The sequence below is a fragment of the Rhipicephalus sanguineus genome, chromosome 6, assembly GCF_013339695.2.
Source record: "Rhipicephalus sanguineus isolate Rsan-2018 chromosome 6, BIME_Rsan_1.4, whole genome shotgun sequence".
Classification (NCBI taxonomy): Eukaryota; Metazoa; Arthropoda; class Arachnida; order Ixodida; family Ixodidae; genus Rhipicephalus; species Rhipicephalus sanguineus.
In genome coordinates, this window is record NC_051181.1 from 137,825,463 (window position 1) to 137,843,689 (window position 18,227).

At 49.3% G+C, this 18,227-nt stretch overlaps 1 protein-coding gene and 1 non-coding gene across 2 annotated transcripts in view; both read left to right on the top strand.

The window, feature by feature from the left end:
• The window catches only part of LOC119397585 (uncharacterized), a 191,153-nt gene extending 173,211 nt beyond the window's left edge, over positions 1 to 17,942 (top strand). Inside the window, exons 5-14 of the mRNA XM_037665010.2 lie at positions 119 to 244; positions 1,188 to 1,373; positions 2,053 to 2,215; positions 2,832 to 3,003; positions 3,818 to 3,923; positions 5,667 to 5,892; positions 7,062 to 7,193; positions 7,490 to 10,190; positions 11,975 to 16,890; positions 16,949 to 17,942. Of these exons, the coding sequence (XP_037520938.1) occupies positions 119 to 244; positions 1,188 to 1,373; positions 2,053 to 2,215; positions 2,832 to 3,003; positions 3,818 to 3,923; positions 5,667 to 5,892; positions 7,062 to 7,193; positions 7,490 to 10,161 (3,783 nt within the window). The 3' untranslated portion in view covers positions 10,162 to 10,190; positions 11,975 to 16,890; positions 16,949 to 17,942. The remainder of the gene's footprint in view (positions 1 to 118; positions 245 to 1,187; positions 1,374 to 2,052; positions 2,216 to 2,831; positions 3,004 to 3,817; positions 3,924 to 5,666; positions 5,893 to 7,061; positions 7,194 to 7,489; positions 10,191 to 11,974; positions 16,891 to 16,948) is intronic.
• On the top strand, positions 817 to 890 carry Trnaa-ggc (transfer RNA alanine (anticodon GGC)). Its single transcript has one exon. It is a non-coding gene; the product is annotated as a tRNA-Ala (tRNA).
• Positions 17,943 to 18,227: the final 285 nt, after the last annotated feature.

Sequence of the window (18,227 nt, forward strand, 5' to 3'; positions counted from 1 at the left end):
AGATCCTCGCTATGAGAGCAAATTGTGCTTCCAACCTTCGGCTCCAACATTTAGAGGGGACAGCGTGTACTTTCAAGATTCACAAATATACAACTTTTTTTTTTCGCTTCATCTTCAGATCTGGCTTACGCTGGCGGAGCGCTACCTGGCGAGCCGGGACCTGGACTGGGAGGCGACGGCACGGTTCTGTTTCAACGAACGCTGCAACCCTGACGACGACAACCTTGGCGTGCAAATTGTCAAGGTGGATATGCACATTACAGTCTCACGAATCCTACAGCGTTGTCGAATTTTGCGTATTAAACTTACGAAACATGCCTAATAAGGTGCTTATACCAGGCTGCCAGGACCATACTTTGGTGTCACAACGCTGTTCGCGCACTGTGTTAAAGGTCTACTTAGACTATACTTTTCACGTACCGAACTAGCCTATCTGCATATTGTATTACTGTGCCCAAGCGAGGTAAATATTAAAGCTTCTTATATATACGAAACATTGAACTTCACGCTGTCAAAATGTTCAGCTGGACAATGGTGTTGATGCATATCGATTCTGCGGAATCCCACGAGGAGGCGGAAGGGCTAAGAAAGGGAAAATAACTACCAACCATTTGTAGCGCGAAAGCACAAGGAAATGCATACGGATTTCTCAGAACGAAAGCCTCTTAGTTGCCGAAAATTTTGTCCTGGTCTGGAGATCGAACCCGGGACCAACGCCTTTCCGGGGCGGTCGCTCTAGTAATTGAGCTAACCAGGAAGCTAGCAATTGGCTTCGAGTTTTCGATTAATTCGCCGTCGCGCTGCCGATCGTTAGCTTCCTGGTTAGTTCAGTTGGTAGAGCCACAGCCCCGGCAAGGCGTTGGTTCCGGGTTCGATCCCCGGACCAGGACGAATTTTTCGGCAACTAAGAAGCTTTCTTTCTGGGAAATCCGTATGGATTTTCCTGCATCTTCGTGCCACAAACGAGTGGTTGTCAACCTCCTTTTATTAATGCTGTTGATGCCATGGCACTCATGTCAACATAGTTCGAACGTTTCGAAAAAACCTATGCTTACAAGTATTATGGAGGATCCTGGAACGCGTGCGTCGCACGAAGGAAGAGAATGCAATTAAAGCTTGGTCTTGTAATTGCACCAGTTACTGGAAAAAACATGCACCGTCATAGAGTGTGCTCGATCCCGGTGCAGGACCTCCACCGTACGGGCTGCAGCCTGTTCAGCGGCGAGCAGGCGGAGCAGAACCAGGCGCTACTCAAGAGGGTCTTGCTGGCGTATGCGCGCTGGAACAAGTCCGTGGGCTACTGTCAGGGTTTCAACCTGCTCGCCGCCTTCGTCCTCGAAGTGGTCGAGTGGTGCGACCAGGATGCGCTCAAGGTGAGTGCTTAGAAGCGAAAACTATGTTTTTATAAACCATTTTATGGGAGCTAGACTGCGGTCTAAGTTCTAGCCTATGAGTCAGCATGAGAGACATCGTTTTCCGAGCTATAAATGAAAAGAGTATCTAGCGATGCAGGTAGGACATGCAATTTTTTTATAGAAAACCGCAGTCAATGCGAAATGTACGCGAGAACGTTATAGTTCAAGGTTAAAGCACCAAGCTGCCAGACAAACGTATACTTCTAATCATTCCTGGCCGAGGCAGTATCTTATCGAAACCCCTTCCGCGCCTCGGTCGCCAGTCGCTCTGACTATTCACATTTTCAAGCTGTACTATTGTATAACCTGTATGTGTAAACCGCTCCTCTCTCTAAAGCCATCTAGTATGAAGAGTACTTGCTGTTAAATATTTATCTTGAAAGAACGGGTCTAGTTGGTGTGAAGCCTACCGCAATTTATCAGAATAACCAGCACTGGCTAACGTCACTTAACCGCTGCTGGCTAATGTACACTAGTGTCGACAAACGTTGACTAGTGCTGCATAACCATTGGCTATTGCTGATTATCCGCTGTTGTAAGAGTCGATTAAACTTTATTCGTGCGTCCGATGTCTCTGCCTCACTCTGTCGCATATATGACGCCTAGGAAGTGACGTCGGTGGTGATCTATTCCGCAGATGATGATCTACCTCGTGGAAGGCGTGCTTCCGGAAGGCTACTTCGCCAACAACCTTCGCGGCCTCTCCGTCGACATGGCCGTGTTCCGGGAGCTGCTGCGGCTGCGGCACAGCAACTTGGCCACGCACCTCGACAGGCTTCAAGCCGGGGAAAGCAAGGCCGGTCAGTGCACTCGTACAGAGTCCGTTCCGGGCTGTGTCTGATTTGACTTTCATATTTTTATACTCGCGAGCGTATCTTCGAAAGAATAGCGTCTGCATCGGTCAAAACGCCGCGTAGGATATGGATACCAGATGCAAACTATTGCCGCTATAGAGAACGTTATTACGTTAAACAAGCGCAATGAAACTCGCTTCATTGCGCATATTTCACGCAGCGAGGCCCCGTGTGTCGCACGGGCTTCGCACGGACGGGGATTGGCGCATTGTCAGGCATTTAGTTGCCTTTTCGCCACCCCTTTCCATTAAACCACTGGATAAAGATGTATGCTTCAATGATGAATAAACTTCACACTTCAAACAACTCACCAGCCTCTAATAGCATTTCGCAAAGTGGTCTGCGACATATCCACACAACTCCTGAACCTTCGCAGGTTCAGGGTGTTTTGAGCCCTTTAATTAGTTTTTCTCAATTATATTTTTTCGTGCTATACTCTATATCTCTCAAGCAGCGCATGTGAACGCAGCGTAGGTGAATGCACGTTTGCACGTAGAGAAGGTAACTACAGCTTAACTGTACACTCATCGTTAACCGGCCGTGCGCCCTTCCTCCTGCGCAGGTCTAAACTACGAGCCCCCGCTGACGAACGTGTTTACGATGCAGTGGTTCCTGACGCTGTTCACCACGTGCCTTCCGCGTTCGCTGGTAGTGCGCGTCTGGGACCTCATCCTGCTGGAGGGAAACGAGGTGCTCCTGCGCACCGCCATCACCATCTGGGAGGGGCTGGCAGAGTGAGCACTCATCCCGCACTAATGTGACGCACCGCTATCCGCCGTGGATAGAGGCAGTCTTGCAATCGACGCTGAAATGATGGAATAGTGTGAACTGCTGGGCGTAGTGTGATCTGTTACACGATAATGTGATGCAGAAATTAATTGATTGATTGATTGATTGATTGATTGATTGATTGATTGATTGATTGATTGATTGATTGATTGATTTCAGTAAAGCTCTTAACACATCAGGCACTCATTTAGCCTCGTTAATACGTCCGGGTCGGAACGTCGGTGGCTCAGTCACGTGACTGGATGATTATGATTCTCTTTGAAAGTCGAGTGTGACAGCCTCACAGGTTATCGTAAAGCTCGTTCTTATTACCCTCCATGTGTGTCACACCGTTTAGAAACGGACGAAACGTTAAAGTCATTCCTAAGTTGAATTACGAAGGCTTCTTATGCTCTCTGCGCAACGATAAATAAAGGAAAGATGAAGATTCAAATTCCCAGAGATGTAGCATATGGTCTGGGAAGAAGCTGGCTTTCGGGAAGCTATGTCGCTTTGGGTATTTCGACCCCCTGCAGGGCTTCACTCGTAAGTAACCTACAACAAATCGCTGCCATAGCAGGACGACTTCAATTAGAAAAACTCGACGCTATTTCGTGACTGAAGCAGCAGTTCAAAAAGGCAACGATAATGCGCAATGTGATAAAGTTGCGGTTTTAAGAAAGCCTTTTTTAAACACGGCTTATTGTTTATGTCTCTTAGAGTCTCGTTTAGCAATTGCTAACCTATAGTTTCTCTGCATGCTCTCTCTCGCACGGCCAGCCGCATCATGACCGTGGGAAGCGCAGACGAGTTCTACAGTGTGATGGGCGTGCTCACCCGGGAGATGGTCGAGTTCGGCGTCAAGGACCCCCACGAATTCATCGTGGTGAGAGTGACTCCGCTTTTATCGCTAAGCCTGAATAGCATGTCGAGCATGTCTACAGCATGTCGAAGAAGGAGAGCCACTGGCGCCACCTACAGGCGTCTGCATCTCGCGACATTGAGGGCGGTGTTTTGGAGCGTTCCCTATCGGAGATAGCCTCGCTTTCGAGATATGTCACGTGACCAGCTCCCAAGCTCGTCGGGGTCTGCGAGCCGTATAACGTTTTAACAGCGAAGGTGTTTAAGGTGTCGGCAACTTGTGCTCCGTCGTGCAAAACTCCTCACGTGTGTATGCGCCAGAGGAATTGGGCAAACCGGACTACCGTGTACAGGAGGTGCGAGTGTCAAACGAAAGCGAACGCGTGAAAAAGAAAAAGAAAGCGATAGAAAGAAAGTGTAAGAGAAAAATAGACAGAAATACAGGGAACAAACTCATAAAAAGATAGAAAGACGGGTAAAAACATTGAAGGAGAGAGAAAAAGATAGAAAGAAGCAGACACGAAAACGAGATAGGAAAAGCAGAGAGCAGGACAGAAAGAGAAATAAAGAAAAACAAACAAAGAAAGAGAAATAAGCAGAGAGAGAGATACAAAGAAATATAGAAAGACAGAGAAGGAGAGAGAAAGGTATAGAAATAAACCTACACGAAATAAGATAGAAAAAACAGACAGCAAGACAGAAAGAGAAGGAAAGATATAAATAAAGAGAAGCAAAGAAAAAGAGAGAGAGAAGTAGATAGAGAGAGAGAAAGAAAGAAATAATAGAAAGAAACAGATACAACAATTGCATACAAGAGAGGAAAAGAAAGAAAGAGAAGAAAAAGAGAAAAAACAAGTGGGAAACAAGGAAGGCCGCCCAGCTGCGCTCTTCAGTCTTGGCACCAATAGCGCGGGGCTGCCATGATTTTGTTGCACAGTGTCTTAGCATATTCGCCCCGTAGACAACGTCTTAGACATTAGGGCGTTTTAGGCTTGTAGGCACCGAACGCGTCCGCCACCGGCCTCGCCGAAAGTGATCGTCCGAGAATACTGCTTTAGAAGTCATGGAAGAGAGGGAGACAGAGTAAACACCTTTGTTCGGTATTATTCAGGCATCGTATTCGGGGTGGTCACCCACTTCGAGAAATACCATAGACTTTCGCCGTGTCGACGGCCCTCGCTACGCGCTGGCGCTGGTCTTCGAGGGTAGGGCCGCCTCAGGCTCGCTCCCGATCTTCAGGCGTGTTGTATTTGCTGGATACACTAAGAAGTGACTCTGTACACCGCCCTACCATATGGTAAAGCGTGTATACTGTTCTCCGCAAAAGTGACAATGTGGGGAGGTCATGTAGGTGGTGAAGCGGTAATTTCTAGATGGATGTGCAAAGCTGTTGGTTTTCAGTGCTCTTAAAAAGTGATGGGACGTTGAAGTTTGTAGAAATGTCGGAGCACGTTGGAGCATGTTGCAGCATGTTGGAACTGATAGCATGTTTGAAGTGTTAATGACGATTTTATGTCGCTATGCGCACCTTCTAATCCGTGTTTCCTCTCCGTGTTCTCTCTCCTTCCATGCCCGGGCCATCACATCATTGGGCGTTCAACGCAACTACTCACTCCGACTGCTGCTCTGCGTTCGCCGCCAATCACACACACGACGCTCCGTGTATCAAACACACTCCCATCCGGATTATTCGGCCCACCGACGTCGTGACGAACTGGCTGGCGTGCCTTGCCTCGCGCTGTGCTTGCGGTGGTGTGTCCCCGTGAAGGCCATCTGCGACGTGTCCAGGGTGCCTATCCCTCAGCTGTCGGAGTTGCGCGACCGCTACACGTACAACATCAGGCCCCTGCCGCCCGCGACGGCACCGAGTCGCCACGGGCTCTGGCTCTTCCTGGGCGACGACGAGGAGAACGACGCCGACTCGGACCACCAGATGATGGTGGCTGCCGCCTTCTGCGGCATCTCGAACGCCTTCCTCGTCGCCAAGAACAGAGGTGAGGCCTAGTCGAAGCTTTAAAGAAACGCATCTAAACCACGTGCTTGTACGTATCATAAGCACGAAAGACAGGCAGAATTTAATTGGTTTTGCAATGAAAGTAATGAACGATGTGCCAGTTTAGCTGAAAGAAGTGGCAAATGTTATCGCAGCTGTGGCGGTTGGATGTGTTCACAGTTGAGTATATCGTGAGCGAATGTGTCGCAGTTTGACAGATCGTCTTGTATGACTTTGAGTGATACCTTTCTCTTGCTGCGTGACTGGTTGAGTGAGTGAAGGAACCTTATTTCGGTCCAGAGAAGACTTAGGGGAGACCCTGCGCCACCGGGCTACTCCGACGTAGTGCGATTGTTTCTCAATGAACTGGTACAGCGCATCTCGGAAGAAACGGCCGAGCCGGCCAGACGAAAGGAGAGAGTGCTCTGTACTTTCGTCTGGCCGGCTAGGCCGTTTCTTCTTTTCCCGTGATGCACTGTATTAGTTCAAGTACGACAAACCAACTCGCCCAATCTTGAGTAGTGAAGGGTTCCAGCAATTTCAAACACGAGCACAAGAAAGGCAACGCACAGGACAAGGCTGGACTTACAACTGAAGTTTATTAAAAAACGGTTTTCCCTGGGACACCACCACGCATGCGTAAAAAGCACCATCATGTCAACATACTATCTAGCACGCACCCCCGCCCCCCTCTTTCTTATCTTAACCGGACCTTAACACGTGTGCTACAGTACTCATCATGTACCAACTGGCCCAGCAAACCACACTCCTAATCGCCCAATCTTCTACACTTCTTAATGAAGTTATTGCGTATTGGGAATGTTATAAGTGTTTGTACGCATACGTATGTGTGCGTGTGCATGCGTGCGTGCGAGTGCGCATATTGTCACTTATTGCTGTTCAGGGGAAACTGCGTAATAAATATTCTTGCAGGCGTCCTTTCGTGTAAAAGATCTCTCCTCAATACATGGAAAGAAATACATCTATTTATTTCAACTTGGCCATAATCGAAAAATCCCAGCCTTAAGTTAATGTTTAGAAGACTGCCAGAGTGAGGTACGCCTTGGCTAGCCTAACAATATATATCGGCAGCAGTTGCGATTTTTCATTGTATGACGCACTTTAAGCAGACAAAACGAACAATTTTCTTTCTCGTCCCGAAACTTGTAGGCCAGGGAGCCGTCCACGCTTCCCTACCGAGCCCACTGGATCCTAGTCGAATGACACTGGACATCTCGACACTTAAGAGGCAGTACTCAAGACTCAGACAGCGACAACGCCAAGCTCATATCATTCTCACAGGTGAGAGAGGTTTCGTAGTTTCCTGCTCTTTTTATTTAGTTATCGTATATGCAGAGTCATTACTTAACTAAGTAGTCGCGAAAAACATTCGTAGGCTCTCTCTATTATCACATTTGATGAAGGCGGAATGCGAAAACATTTGTGGACTTATATTTAGGTGCACGTTAAAGGACACCAGAGAGTCAAAATAAACCGTTCCAGTGGTGTCGAGAAGCTCTTAGCGACGCTTTTGGTGTTTCTAAAGGTTTCTATTTCGACGAGGCGTTAATGCCGCCACATTATTTCTGCTTTCGCAGGAAACCTGCAGCCTCCTGCATCGTCACGACCTCAGAGAATATCGCTGGGCGTTCCAGTAAACAACCTCCTCGCGGGCCAAAAGCCAATCGTACGGAGGTCTCGCCCACCGCCGCCTACGCACGCCGTGCCCACCGGCTTGCCGGCCGCCTACTCGGCGGCAACGCCGGCTAGCGGCGTCACGTCTGCGACACGAGTCTCTCCGCGCGTCGCCGCCGTAACGGTCGCATCGACTTCGAGCACATCGCCTTCGAGCTCACCTGTCGCCAACGCGCGGTCCCATTCAACCGCCGCCACGCTCAAGACCGCGCGAAAGGCGTCGCCTCGCGTAACCACGAGGGACCCGATACCCGTCGAAACGCTTTCGTGGGAGCAAGCCAAGAAGCTCAAGGCCGGGAGGGACGACAGTAGCAGCTGTTCGAGTTCTTCGTCGACCGAACTGTGCGACGACAAGAATAACAGGTCTTCGTCGCCCGACGAACCGCCGCCACCCGCCAGGAAGGAAAGCGGCGAGAAACAAGTCAACGACACCGACTCGAAGGCTCCGCCGCCGCCTTTGCCGGATAAGAAGCCCCCGCGCCGGTTAAAGAACGGAGCGTACGACAAGACATCCGACAGCTCGCTGTCGTCTTCGTCGTCGTCCTCCGAAGAGGAGGAAAGCCGCAGCCGGCGGGCCAAGCGTCGCCACGACGCTCACGACGCCGCCGAGAACGCGCAGCCGAAGCTTCCTGCGCGACGTCTGGCTGAAGGGTTCAAGCCCGCAGCGGCTGGCGCCGTGAGAAAATCGGGGGTTCGCGCCACTTTGGTTAGACACCAGGAACCAATAAGCCTAGACGACGACGACGACGGTTCCTACAAACCGGACGACGAGAGCGACGGCTCGAGGAACTCGTCGTCGGAGAGCTTGTCGTCGGACGAGGAAGAGCAACCTTCTTCGAAGCTGGAGACCGTCAGTTCTCTGGCGGAGGCGTCTTCCGCGCTGGACGACTCGTCGCGTTCCCTAGAGGAGAGGCAACCGCAAAAGCCGGCGCCCGACTCCCTCAGCTCGGAGACGGAAAGCTCGAGAAACACGTTCTCCAACATGGTGCTCTCAGGTTCGGACAAGTACAACATAAGGACGTCCTCCGAGGCGTCGAGCTGGAAGTCTTCAAGCGACGCCTGCCTAACGACGTCCTCGTCGAGCGGACCGCCACCGCCGTCGGAAGCGGGCAGCAGGAAACCGTCCGACGAGCAGGCGAACCACGGCAAACTCTCGGACGAAGAGTTTCAGAGGCTGTCCAGGAAATTCAGCCAGTCGGCGCTGTCCGACAGGCAGGCTCAGCGAATGGCGTCACGAAACACCAGCCGACGAGGAACCGACGAACTGGGAGCTCCCCAGCGGCTCTCGCCCAACATCGACAGGTCGTCCTCGGAGGACGCGGACCGGAAGCTCTCGCTGGGCTCTCCACCGCGGTGGCCGCCGAGACGCACAAACACCTCGGACGAAACGAGCGGCGACTCGCCTTCGACCGAACTGGAAAGGTTTCGCCGGGACTCCAGCAAGCGGGGTTCGGCGAGCAGCGAGATGAGCTCGTCCGCGCTGAGAAAGTGGTCCTACAAGTACGACAGCAGGAACACGTCCAACGACGTCAGTTGGAGGTCGTCCGACACGGACTACCAACAGTCGTCGCTCCGTTACGAGAGGTCCATCTCGGAAGAGGCCGACGACGGCGACGTTGCACCCGGAGACGGCGCATCTGCCAGACCTTGCTTACTGAGGGAAGACAGGACGGGCTCTTTCAGGGCCAGCCAGGAATCTATCGATGGCCGGCTGCTGCCCTACGACTCGTCGTCTGGCCGAGAGCCGATGTTTCCGGGGGAGAAACGACGCGGCTCATCGCTGACCTGTAACACGCTCGCAACGCTAAACGAGATGCTTTTCGAGAAGGCCGAAGAAGACATTAGCCAGGAAGCCAGCCAGGAGGCGAGCCAGGATTTTATTAGGCACAGCGAATCGAGTACTTCGAGCTCGCACCTAATGTCTCCCAACAAGGAACTTCGAAGATCGGCATTTTTGCTGGGACAGAAGGTGTCCCCGGACTCCGGCGTGCACACCGTGGCCGACAGCGAGAGCAAGGCGGCCGCGGACGAGGTTTCGGGGGACCACCACGACGACTACTCGACGCCTTCCGCACATCCGCGATCCCCCGAAGTCGCGCCCCGCAAGTCCTCGCTCAAGTTCGACGCCTCCAAGTTCTTCGAGAGTCTGGCTCACGCGACGTCGGTGACGCGAGGTGCCCGCTGCGCGTCCGAGGGCTCAGCAACGGCGCTAGGAGGGCACTCCGGCGCGGATTCAGCTAGGCCTAAGACAGCTCGGTCACTGAGCACAGACGCCACCATGATGACGACTTCGGGACAATCCGGTGGCTCGGGTGTGGGCGACGGTACGACGTCCCTTCCGTCGATTCGGCGACAGAGGTTTCTATCGGGCGACGTCGGCGACTCGAGGGTCACCCCTCCGACGTCACCGAGACGCTCGGTGGGAGAGAACTACAACCCGTTTCCCACGCGGAGAACTTCGTTCACGGGCTGCATCAGCGACTTCAAGGTGAAACTGGGATTGTATTCTTCGCAGGGCAAGCCGGCTGTGGCTCCGGATTCGAATGGTTGTAAGACGACTTCCATGAAGAGTTAACCAACAGCCCAATGTGCATTACGTTCTAGGTAAGTGCGCACTGCCCGCCTGATCAATGCAACATGAGCACGTAGTTGACAGCCGTCACGTGTGCGTAGAGCAAATGTCCATGACCATCAAAAGGTCTACTAGAGAAACAACTCAAAAACTGAGGCTCTTAAGAGCCCACTGCAATCACAGATAGCATTCATAGCATTTTTAGACGCAACACTGTTACATAATGAGGCACAGCTTGTGACGAAAGCTAACTTTGACGTTTACCTGGCGACACAGGTGGCGTTCTATACTGTTGATAGCGCGAGCGCAGAAAAGAGAGTGAAAGCTAGTTACACTTCTTGCTCACATGCGACGACGGGCTGTTGAGTAAAGGTTTTGTCTCAATGCCATCCGGAGTATGGCGTGCCTGGTGCAGAATCAAATATGTTCAAGATTGTCTTACGAGATAGTGCGCATCTTTGAGTCCTGTTCCTCCTGCACTGCATAATGTTTTTGTGTCTGGTGCATAATTCAACTTGCTCACGTGCAAACACTGTAACCAATTAAGCGGCATACCGTCTATGTCATATTCTAATGCGTGCTTCTCGGCTTCGGGTGGCTCAATAAGGTTGAGAGCTGGGCTAGTTGCTGACTGATCATTATACCGTACGGTGAAGTACGGTGAAGTATATGAGTATTTTGTTTCCAAAACAAATTCAGTTGCGAGTGTAGCGAGTGTCGTGTCCTTCTTGTATCCTTTGTTCCCGTCCAAAGTGCGCTACTTCACCGTTCGGTATAATGGTCCGGGTGGTTGTACACGCCAAAAGCGAGGTTTGGCTATGAGTTATCAGGGGCTAGTACTGTGCAGGCTACTTTGCTGTCCAAAGTAGATGGCGGTGGGAAAGAACAGTAAAAAACGCTCAGGGAGGGTCGCCAGCCCAAGGGAAGACATGGCCATAGTTCGTTGCGCGCTTAATGTGAGCTGCGTTGAAGTTTTCACAGGTTCGATCTCGAAAGAGGTTAAAAGCACAACGATATTATGGGATATTCTTAGCTTTCTTTTGTAGACCCGAGGTGGTGTCACGTCTTGCTGACGTCTTCCAGAGGCGTTCCATTCTAATATGTTTTTCAAAGAAATGCTGGAGTGGGAGCTCTCGCTACGCCTTACCGGCAAAAACCGGCACCCTTTATCTCGGAAACATGCTCTTTCCGGGTGGTCTTCGATTAGAGATCAAGTTTTCTTGCTCTGTTAATGTAAACTCTAGGCTAATTCTCAAACAAGAGCTCGTTGTCCTCGACGAAAGTAAAATATGGGGATGAGTATTGATGACTTGACTTCCAGTGAAGTCTGCCAAGACCCTGAGGTTTCTTGTAGAAGCCAGTTACACAAAGATACACAATGAGCAGTATCTGTCAGGAAAAAAATTGACATATTAAACTCGTAGGGCGTAGACGGAAAACACTCCCTTTCCTTCGCTGAACGCCGACGTTTTATCCTGCCCCTGCTAAGATGGCGACCGCCATCTTAGCAGGGGCAGGATAAAACTGTAAAGCAAAGTAAAGCCGTACTCACCCTAAGATGGCAGTCGCCATATCGGGGTGAGTACGGCTTCACTCATGGGGCATAATTTTCACTCCAGCAATTCTTTTTACATATCCTTGGTTCCAATACTCGGACGACTGGGGCTCGTTGCTGTCTTCTTAGCTGACAGCGTAGTCTACGATTCCGGCCAGATTTGTAACGCAGTCAGAGGTGTCATTAACACGCGCTACATAAGTTTCCTTAAAAACGGCGCTTTTTCATGTCGCGATCTTCTACGCTTTCTCATCTCCGCAGGTCGTCGGGCTCGAAGCACGCGCGAGTACACGCGAGATCACGAGCCGCCGCAGCGACTGCCCTGTGCCCGCGCAGGCAGACCTGCCTCTCTTATCATACTGCCTAGCGGAGAAGCCTCTTACGCCGAGACACGACGCCTGTCGGAAAACCCCCGAGACGAAGAAGAAGAGAAAAAAAAATATTCTGCTGGGAACTTCACAACGAAGTTTTGGCTGCAGTGCCTGGACGTGCTTGCAGAGATGCTTACTGGAATACGTGTGCACATCTTCCTGTATCCGTTTCCGCGCTCCTGAACTGTGTTGCTGTTTTCTTTCTCGTTGCGTCTGCGAAAATGTTGGGCGGGAAATTGTCGTCGCTGTCTTGTGATTCGAGGGGATAGTTTCTTAATCGGTGTCGCTCGCTCAATCATCAGCGTTAACAATCCACGTTGGCTCTTAATTGATTTTCGACGACCTGCATTGTCGAGCTGCTGTTTTGTATTGACAGCATAGGCGTGCGCAGGGTTCCCCTTCAGGGGGGGGGGGGGGGCGAAGGTTCATCGTGGCGCCCCCCCCCTCCCTATTAAGTCAATGTGTGGGCCAGACATTGCGCCCCCCTCTTCAAAGGTGACTAAGGGGGGCGGCCGCCCCCCTGCCACCCCTCTGCGCACGCCTATGATTGACAATTCGATTCTCGAGAAGTCAAAGCTGATAGCTGGCCTTTTTGTTTTCTTTGAATGCCGATTTTTTCGATAGGTGGCACAACGTAAGGCTGTTAAAGTTGTTTGATTGCCACAATTAGGTAACAACACGTCGCTGTTATTGTTGGCTGATATTGTTTACTGCTATGTAGACACTGATGTTTCGGCAAGTTGTACCTCTAACTACGTCATAAACTGCGACGGTATGCCGAGGTAGCGTTCAATCCAAACTCACTAAACCGTTCACTCTCACTGGACGAACGCCACGCGTTGACTGTGCAGTGTGACGGCAATGTCTCTCAATTACTTTGTAAAAAGAGAACATTATTATGAATGCTTTGTTCGAATTCTGAGTATATATTAAAGACGGGATACACTTCAAATCATATGAAAGTCAAATACAAGCATGGCTGGCAATGGAGCAAGTACTAGCCACAAGATAACGCGAAAGATAATGAAAATCATTCGTAGCATTTCTGATGTGATACGCTTTTCATAATTCATTATTTTGATATGCATTGACTAACTTTTTTCGAAGTTTTATTTCTACTCGGGAAATGATGAATGCTTGCCATCGGCACGAACACATTCACGAAAAGCTAGATGTCAGCCGGCGATTGTGAACGCTTACGGAGTCTATGTTCTTCCAGTATGGCACACTTTATGGGCAAGGGGCCTCAGTAAGGACTCCAGATTCAGTTCCCTCTAGTATAAGTGACCATTTCGCCAGTGTTTCCAGACATTTGTTGCCTCTGGCAATCTGTTCAGCTGCGTGTTTTAGTCATTCGGCATGCCATCATGAGCTTCAGTTTTTGTCTCTTCTCGGTTACTCATGAGAACGTAAATTCGTGCCATAATCGTGCCGGCCTTGTTGCCACTCCATTTGTGCTTTCGAAGTCAGCCTCACGTAAGAGTTTGCTGCTCCGTACTTCAAGGTTATAGCACTTTTCTAGTCATGAACGTTCTCTTGGGGAAGAAAACGTATTGCCTTATATGTTTATAAACTGATGTATTTGAGGTTCACTGAGAATTCGTAACGAGGCACCCGTACAGTCGTTCCGGATGCTAATGAGGGGCTTTATCGTCTAATTAAGCTTAAGCCGGAGTATCTGTCGTAGCCGGTGCGCGCCGCTTCTCTGAAACTGTATACGTACGACCTGCGTGCGGAGCCACGAATTGTTCTGGCTGTTTGAACACAGTCGTCGAAGTGATCGGATAGTTTCATTCTTCTGTCGTTGCATTTTCCGCCAAACATTTGTGTTGATGCTGCGCGACTGCTCGAGAAAGCCTAAATATTCCCTTCAAATGTTGATGGTTATCAGGTGTAAATCAGGTTGTGTTAATGTATTAGTTAACGGAGCCCGCTTCAAATTCGTGACAGAAAGGGGCTATTTATAGCCTGAGAAACCCGCGTGCGATTCTCACCGTTCCATTTGTTTTCTTTTCTCTATTTTCTTTTTCATATTTCCCCCACTCCACCCTTCCTTATCACCAGGCAACAAGATGTCACGTTCGTGCGAGAAGCACACATCTCTGAGGCCAGGTCGACGCTTCAACACTCTCTCAATGTGATATGACAGAAGTCTATTCCCTAGTCTTTCCCTCTCTATCTATCTATCCATCTCTCTCGCTCGTTTTCTCTTACACCACCACCGCCCACGCACTGTCGCTCTACGTACCCCTCCCCGACATCCCTCTACAGCTAATGTACATCGCGAGCCGCCTTGAAAAACGTAGTAGGTAGTGTGTTATACAAGAACGTCTCTATATCCCTCTAGCGGCGCATTGAAGAGAAAAAAGAGAAAATGCCTTGTTTAGATTCCTCTCGTGAATACAGAAGCTCTAGGATGTGCTCATCTGTTTGCGACTAGACAGCGCTTAGACGATATGCGTCAAGTGAGATAATGTCTCAAGGGTGTTTGTTGAAATCATTGCAGCACGGCTTAACGACCACAATCGTGTCCGATTCGCGCAATCGTCTGTCGATCACTGATCAGGCTCGCGATGGCGTGCCAGCGTTACTTACCACACTATATTTATTATTGCAAAGGACAAAAAAAAATCGGTCATTGATGTCGTCCTTCATGGCTGCCCCTTAAAGGGCCCCAAAACGAACTCTGAATATGCTAAAAACAAGCGCGTTATTTTTTTATGGCGTTTCTCGTCTTTTCGGCACAATTCGTGACGGCAGCAGTCTGTTCATCCGACTTCATGAGGAAATAGGCTTTCGATTGGTCTATGTACGAGGGATATAAGTTGTGAATTGTCTCCTACCCTGCTTTGCCATGCAGTCGCACGCCCATTCTGCCTTGTCTCGCATGACTACCGCGCGCGATCAACTGATTTGACTTCGCTTTGTGCGTTTTCGACTGCGCAAGCGGAGATAACAGCGTGTAGTCGAAAAGCGTGAAGCCCTTATAGGCACAACGCTTAGTGCCTACATCGTCCGCGTGTTTTATGAATAAATACGTGGCGAGGAGGAGATAGCGCCTGTAGGAGGGGTAGGGAAGGCGAGAAAGAAAACACACACTCGTCTTTCAACTCGGAGTGGTTTAGGGGCCCTTTAAATGTTCGCAATTGTTACGTAATACTGCGGGATCGCATAACACCGCCTCAACAGTGAGTGTTCGTCCACCATCGGTTCGCGAGCTGATTTTTCTGTACATACGCGCGGAGCCGGCGCGCTGTTATCCCGGAAAAAAGTTCTCGCGCTCGCGGAAAAATTCTGGTTGTGAATGGAGGCGGTTCTGTTGTGCATTCCACAACCGGAACAGGAGCAGGCACTTTCCTATCCCTTATGAACAGCGGAATGAAAGCGAACTTAAATAAAAAATAAATTCTGTTCTTTCACGTGCCAAAACCACGATACGAAGCGCGTTGTGGTTGACTTCGAATTACTTTTGTTCGCCTGGGGTTTCTCTAACACGCACCTAAATCTGAGTACACGGATGTTCTTGCACTCCGCGTTCATATAATTGCGGTCGCCATGGCTAGGGATCGAACCCGCGACCTCGAGCTTAGCAGCGCGACGCCTTTATTTGCTAAGCTACACGCCGAGTCACGAAGGCGAGTACTAACATTCGTCTCAGCGACATCGCGACAGCCAACAGTAAAGCAGGACGTCAAACTAGTTGACCTCTGTGGGTGTGTTTGCGAGAAACAGAATGAAATTAGGCAAGGTCGCAACTCTGAGTGAGTTAATACTACTTTTCGTAAACCATTACTAACGTTAGGCAGAGGACGCTAGTAAACGCTCGTTACTGTTGCCGACGAAACCTTGGGAAACTAGGACCTCGAAGCCACGGCTTTCCTTATCGTGAAACACAATCTTCAAGTGTTCGAGGAATCTGCAGGAAAATAAAACAATCAATACAACGGATGCTCTCATCCCGCTAACTCCGTGGGAGCTCTCAAAAATCAAATTAATTTAGGAGGTTCAACATTACAAAGCGCCGCACGACGTTTGTAGACACGTCCTGTCGGCCTTCTCTCGATCAATACTGACGCGAGAGCTGAATACAAGTTAATAAGCACTGCTTTATCACAAAGGTCAAATTAGTTAACACCCGTTGTTGTTGTTTATTAGACGACAAAACATTGTGGAACCAGGACTTTGAAGCGGCGGCTATCCGCGTAATCAAAGGTAAACTTCAAGCGACCCACATGATAGGAATCGCAAGCCGTGCGTTCCCTTGTCGCTGTGCAGTCACGTTGTCTGTCTAAATGGGGGCCATTAACGAGGACAGCCAGCGCCAACAGAATTGAAAACTAATCGCAGTGATCCGTGCGAACTAAGGTCTAGTTTAAATATTTTAGTTAAAGGAAACTCTTGCTCTGTAGCGCCATGTCATATCAGAGAAACACTGAGCTGCACGTATAGTTAAGAAGTTAAGACCACAGCTACAGTTCTCCTAATAAGATTACTGGTACATGAAGGACGCAGGCCATAGAGCTGGGTCACGAAGCAGCTGTATCCAAGCAAGTAAGCCAGATATAAAAGAACGTGCGCTGTTAAAAGGCAAGGACGTGCCTAGTCTATTTTCCTTTATCCCGTCTCTACGTCCTTTTATCTTTTTTTATTATTATTTTACCTCGCTGCGCCCTATTCCTCATTTTCAATACATCACCCCCCCCCCCTGATATTCGCGGCATGATGTCGAGGATCCTCTGATTTGGTAAAACTATATTAAGAAGGGTAATAATGATTATCGTAGTTAAGCAAGTATTGTATTGAACGGTAGAAATATAAAAAGAAATATTATTCCTTAAGGGCTAGTCTGTGTCACAAAAAAAAGGAAGTCGTGAAGCATATTCAGTGGGATGTGGGGCAGAGAAAAAATATTGCACTCTGGGAATTTTTCCCGACTTGGGCCGATCTATTTCTTTTCTCCCAGCACTATCGCTGGATTTTTTTTAGGTATTTTGCTGGATTATCCTGACAGCTGCTTCGCTATATAAAAAGTTTCCTGATCTGGTAATCTGCAGGTATAGTACTACTGAACATAGTTCCAGCTCTGATTACAGCAAACAGAAGCCTTATTAATTGATGCGATACATTGATGTGCCATGCATTCATATGCGATGCGTTGATATGCAATGCGGCGGAAATTTCTACAAAATCTTACGCTTTTTGCATGCCTTAAATTTTTTTTTCTGCTCGTCGACAGAAGCTTGCATTCAACATCAAGACGTGACCACGCATGCAGCAGCCCCCAAGTGTTGTTTACTAGGTGTCTCGTATTTTCCCGGTTATTCCGCTTTCCACCTCCTTTCACATAGCGCCAACGTGAACTTGAATTTTCGTACCCTCTAGAGTGTGTTTTTTTTCTTTGCACCACGTTGCTCTGTGGCCTCACGAGAGTGATGACCCCGTTGCATATTTTTTCGTCTCAACCTCCGCTGTGAAGATGTGTCCGCCATGTTTGTGTACGCTCGCGTGAGTTCGCATAAGCTCGACCAAAGAGCCAGCCGCGGCATCCCGCATTCTCTCGTCTGCTAGCAGCCGTGTTCCCCGAATGCACGCCCTTCTCCTTCTGGATATTGTGTTACGGAGATTGCATGGAGTGCGACGAGCGCACATACTGAAGAAACACAAAAAGATGTCTACGTACGTACGTGGTGTGTGGTTGTAAATATTATGGCGTATATATTTGTACATAGGCATATACATATAATCTATTTTTCTTGTGCTTCGTTCGCTACTGTACATAAGATCACGCTCCTAAAGAAAACTGATGTCAATGGAAGAGAAGTTGGTTGCGTAAAGGCAAATAAACCTGCCACATTTTTTCTTGTGACGTGTTTGCTGTGTTTCCTTCCTGGCGCGACTGGTCGTCTGGTCTGGCAAACGGTATGCGGGCATTGAATGAATGAATGAATGAATGAATGAATGAATGAATGAATGAATGAATGAATGAATGAATGAATGAATTGTAAGACTGGTTGCTTTATTAGGTGCCCTTCCGGTAGATAAGGCAACGGGTTTTAGTATTCAGACTCTATTACAGCGCTGAAAAAGCGGAAACAAACAGTGCGAAACAGATAGGAGATGCGCTAACAGCCACATTAACTGAC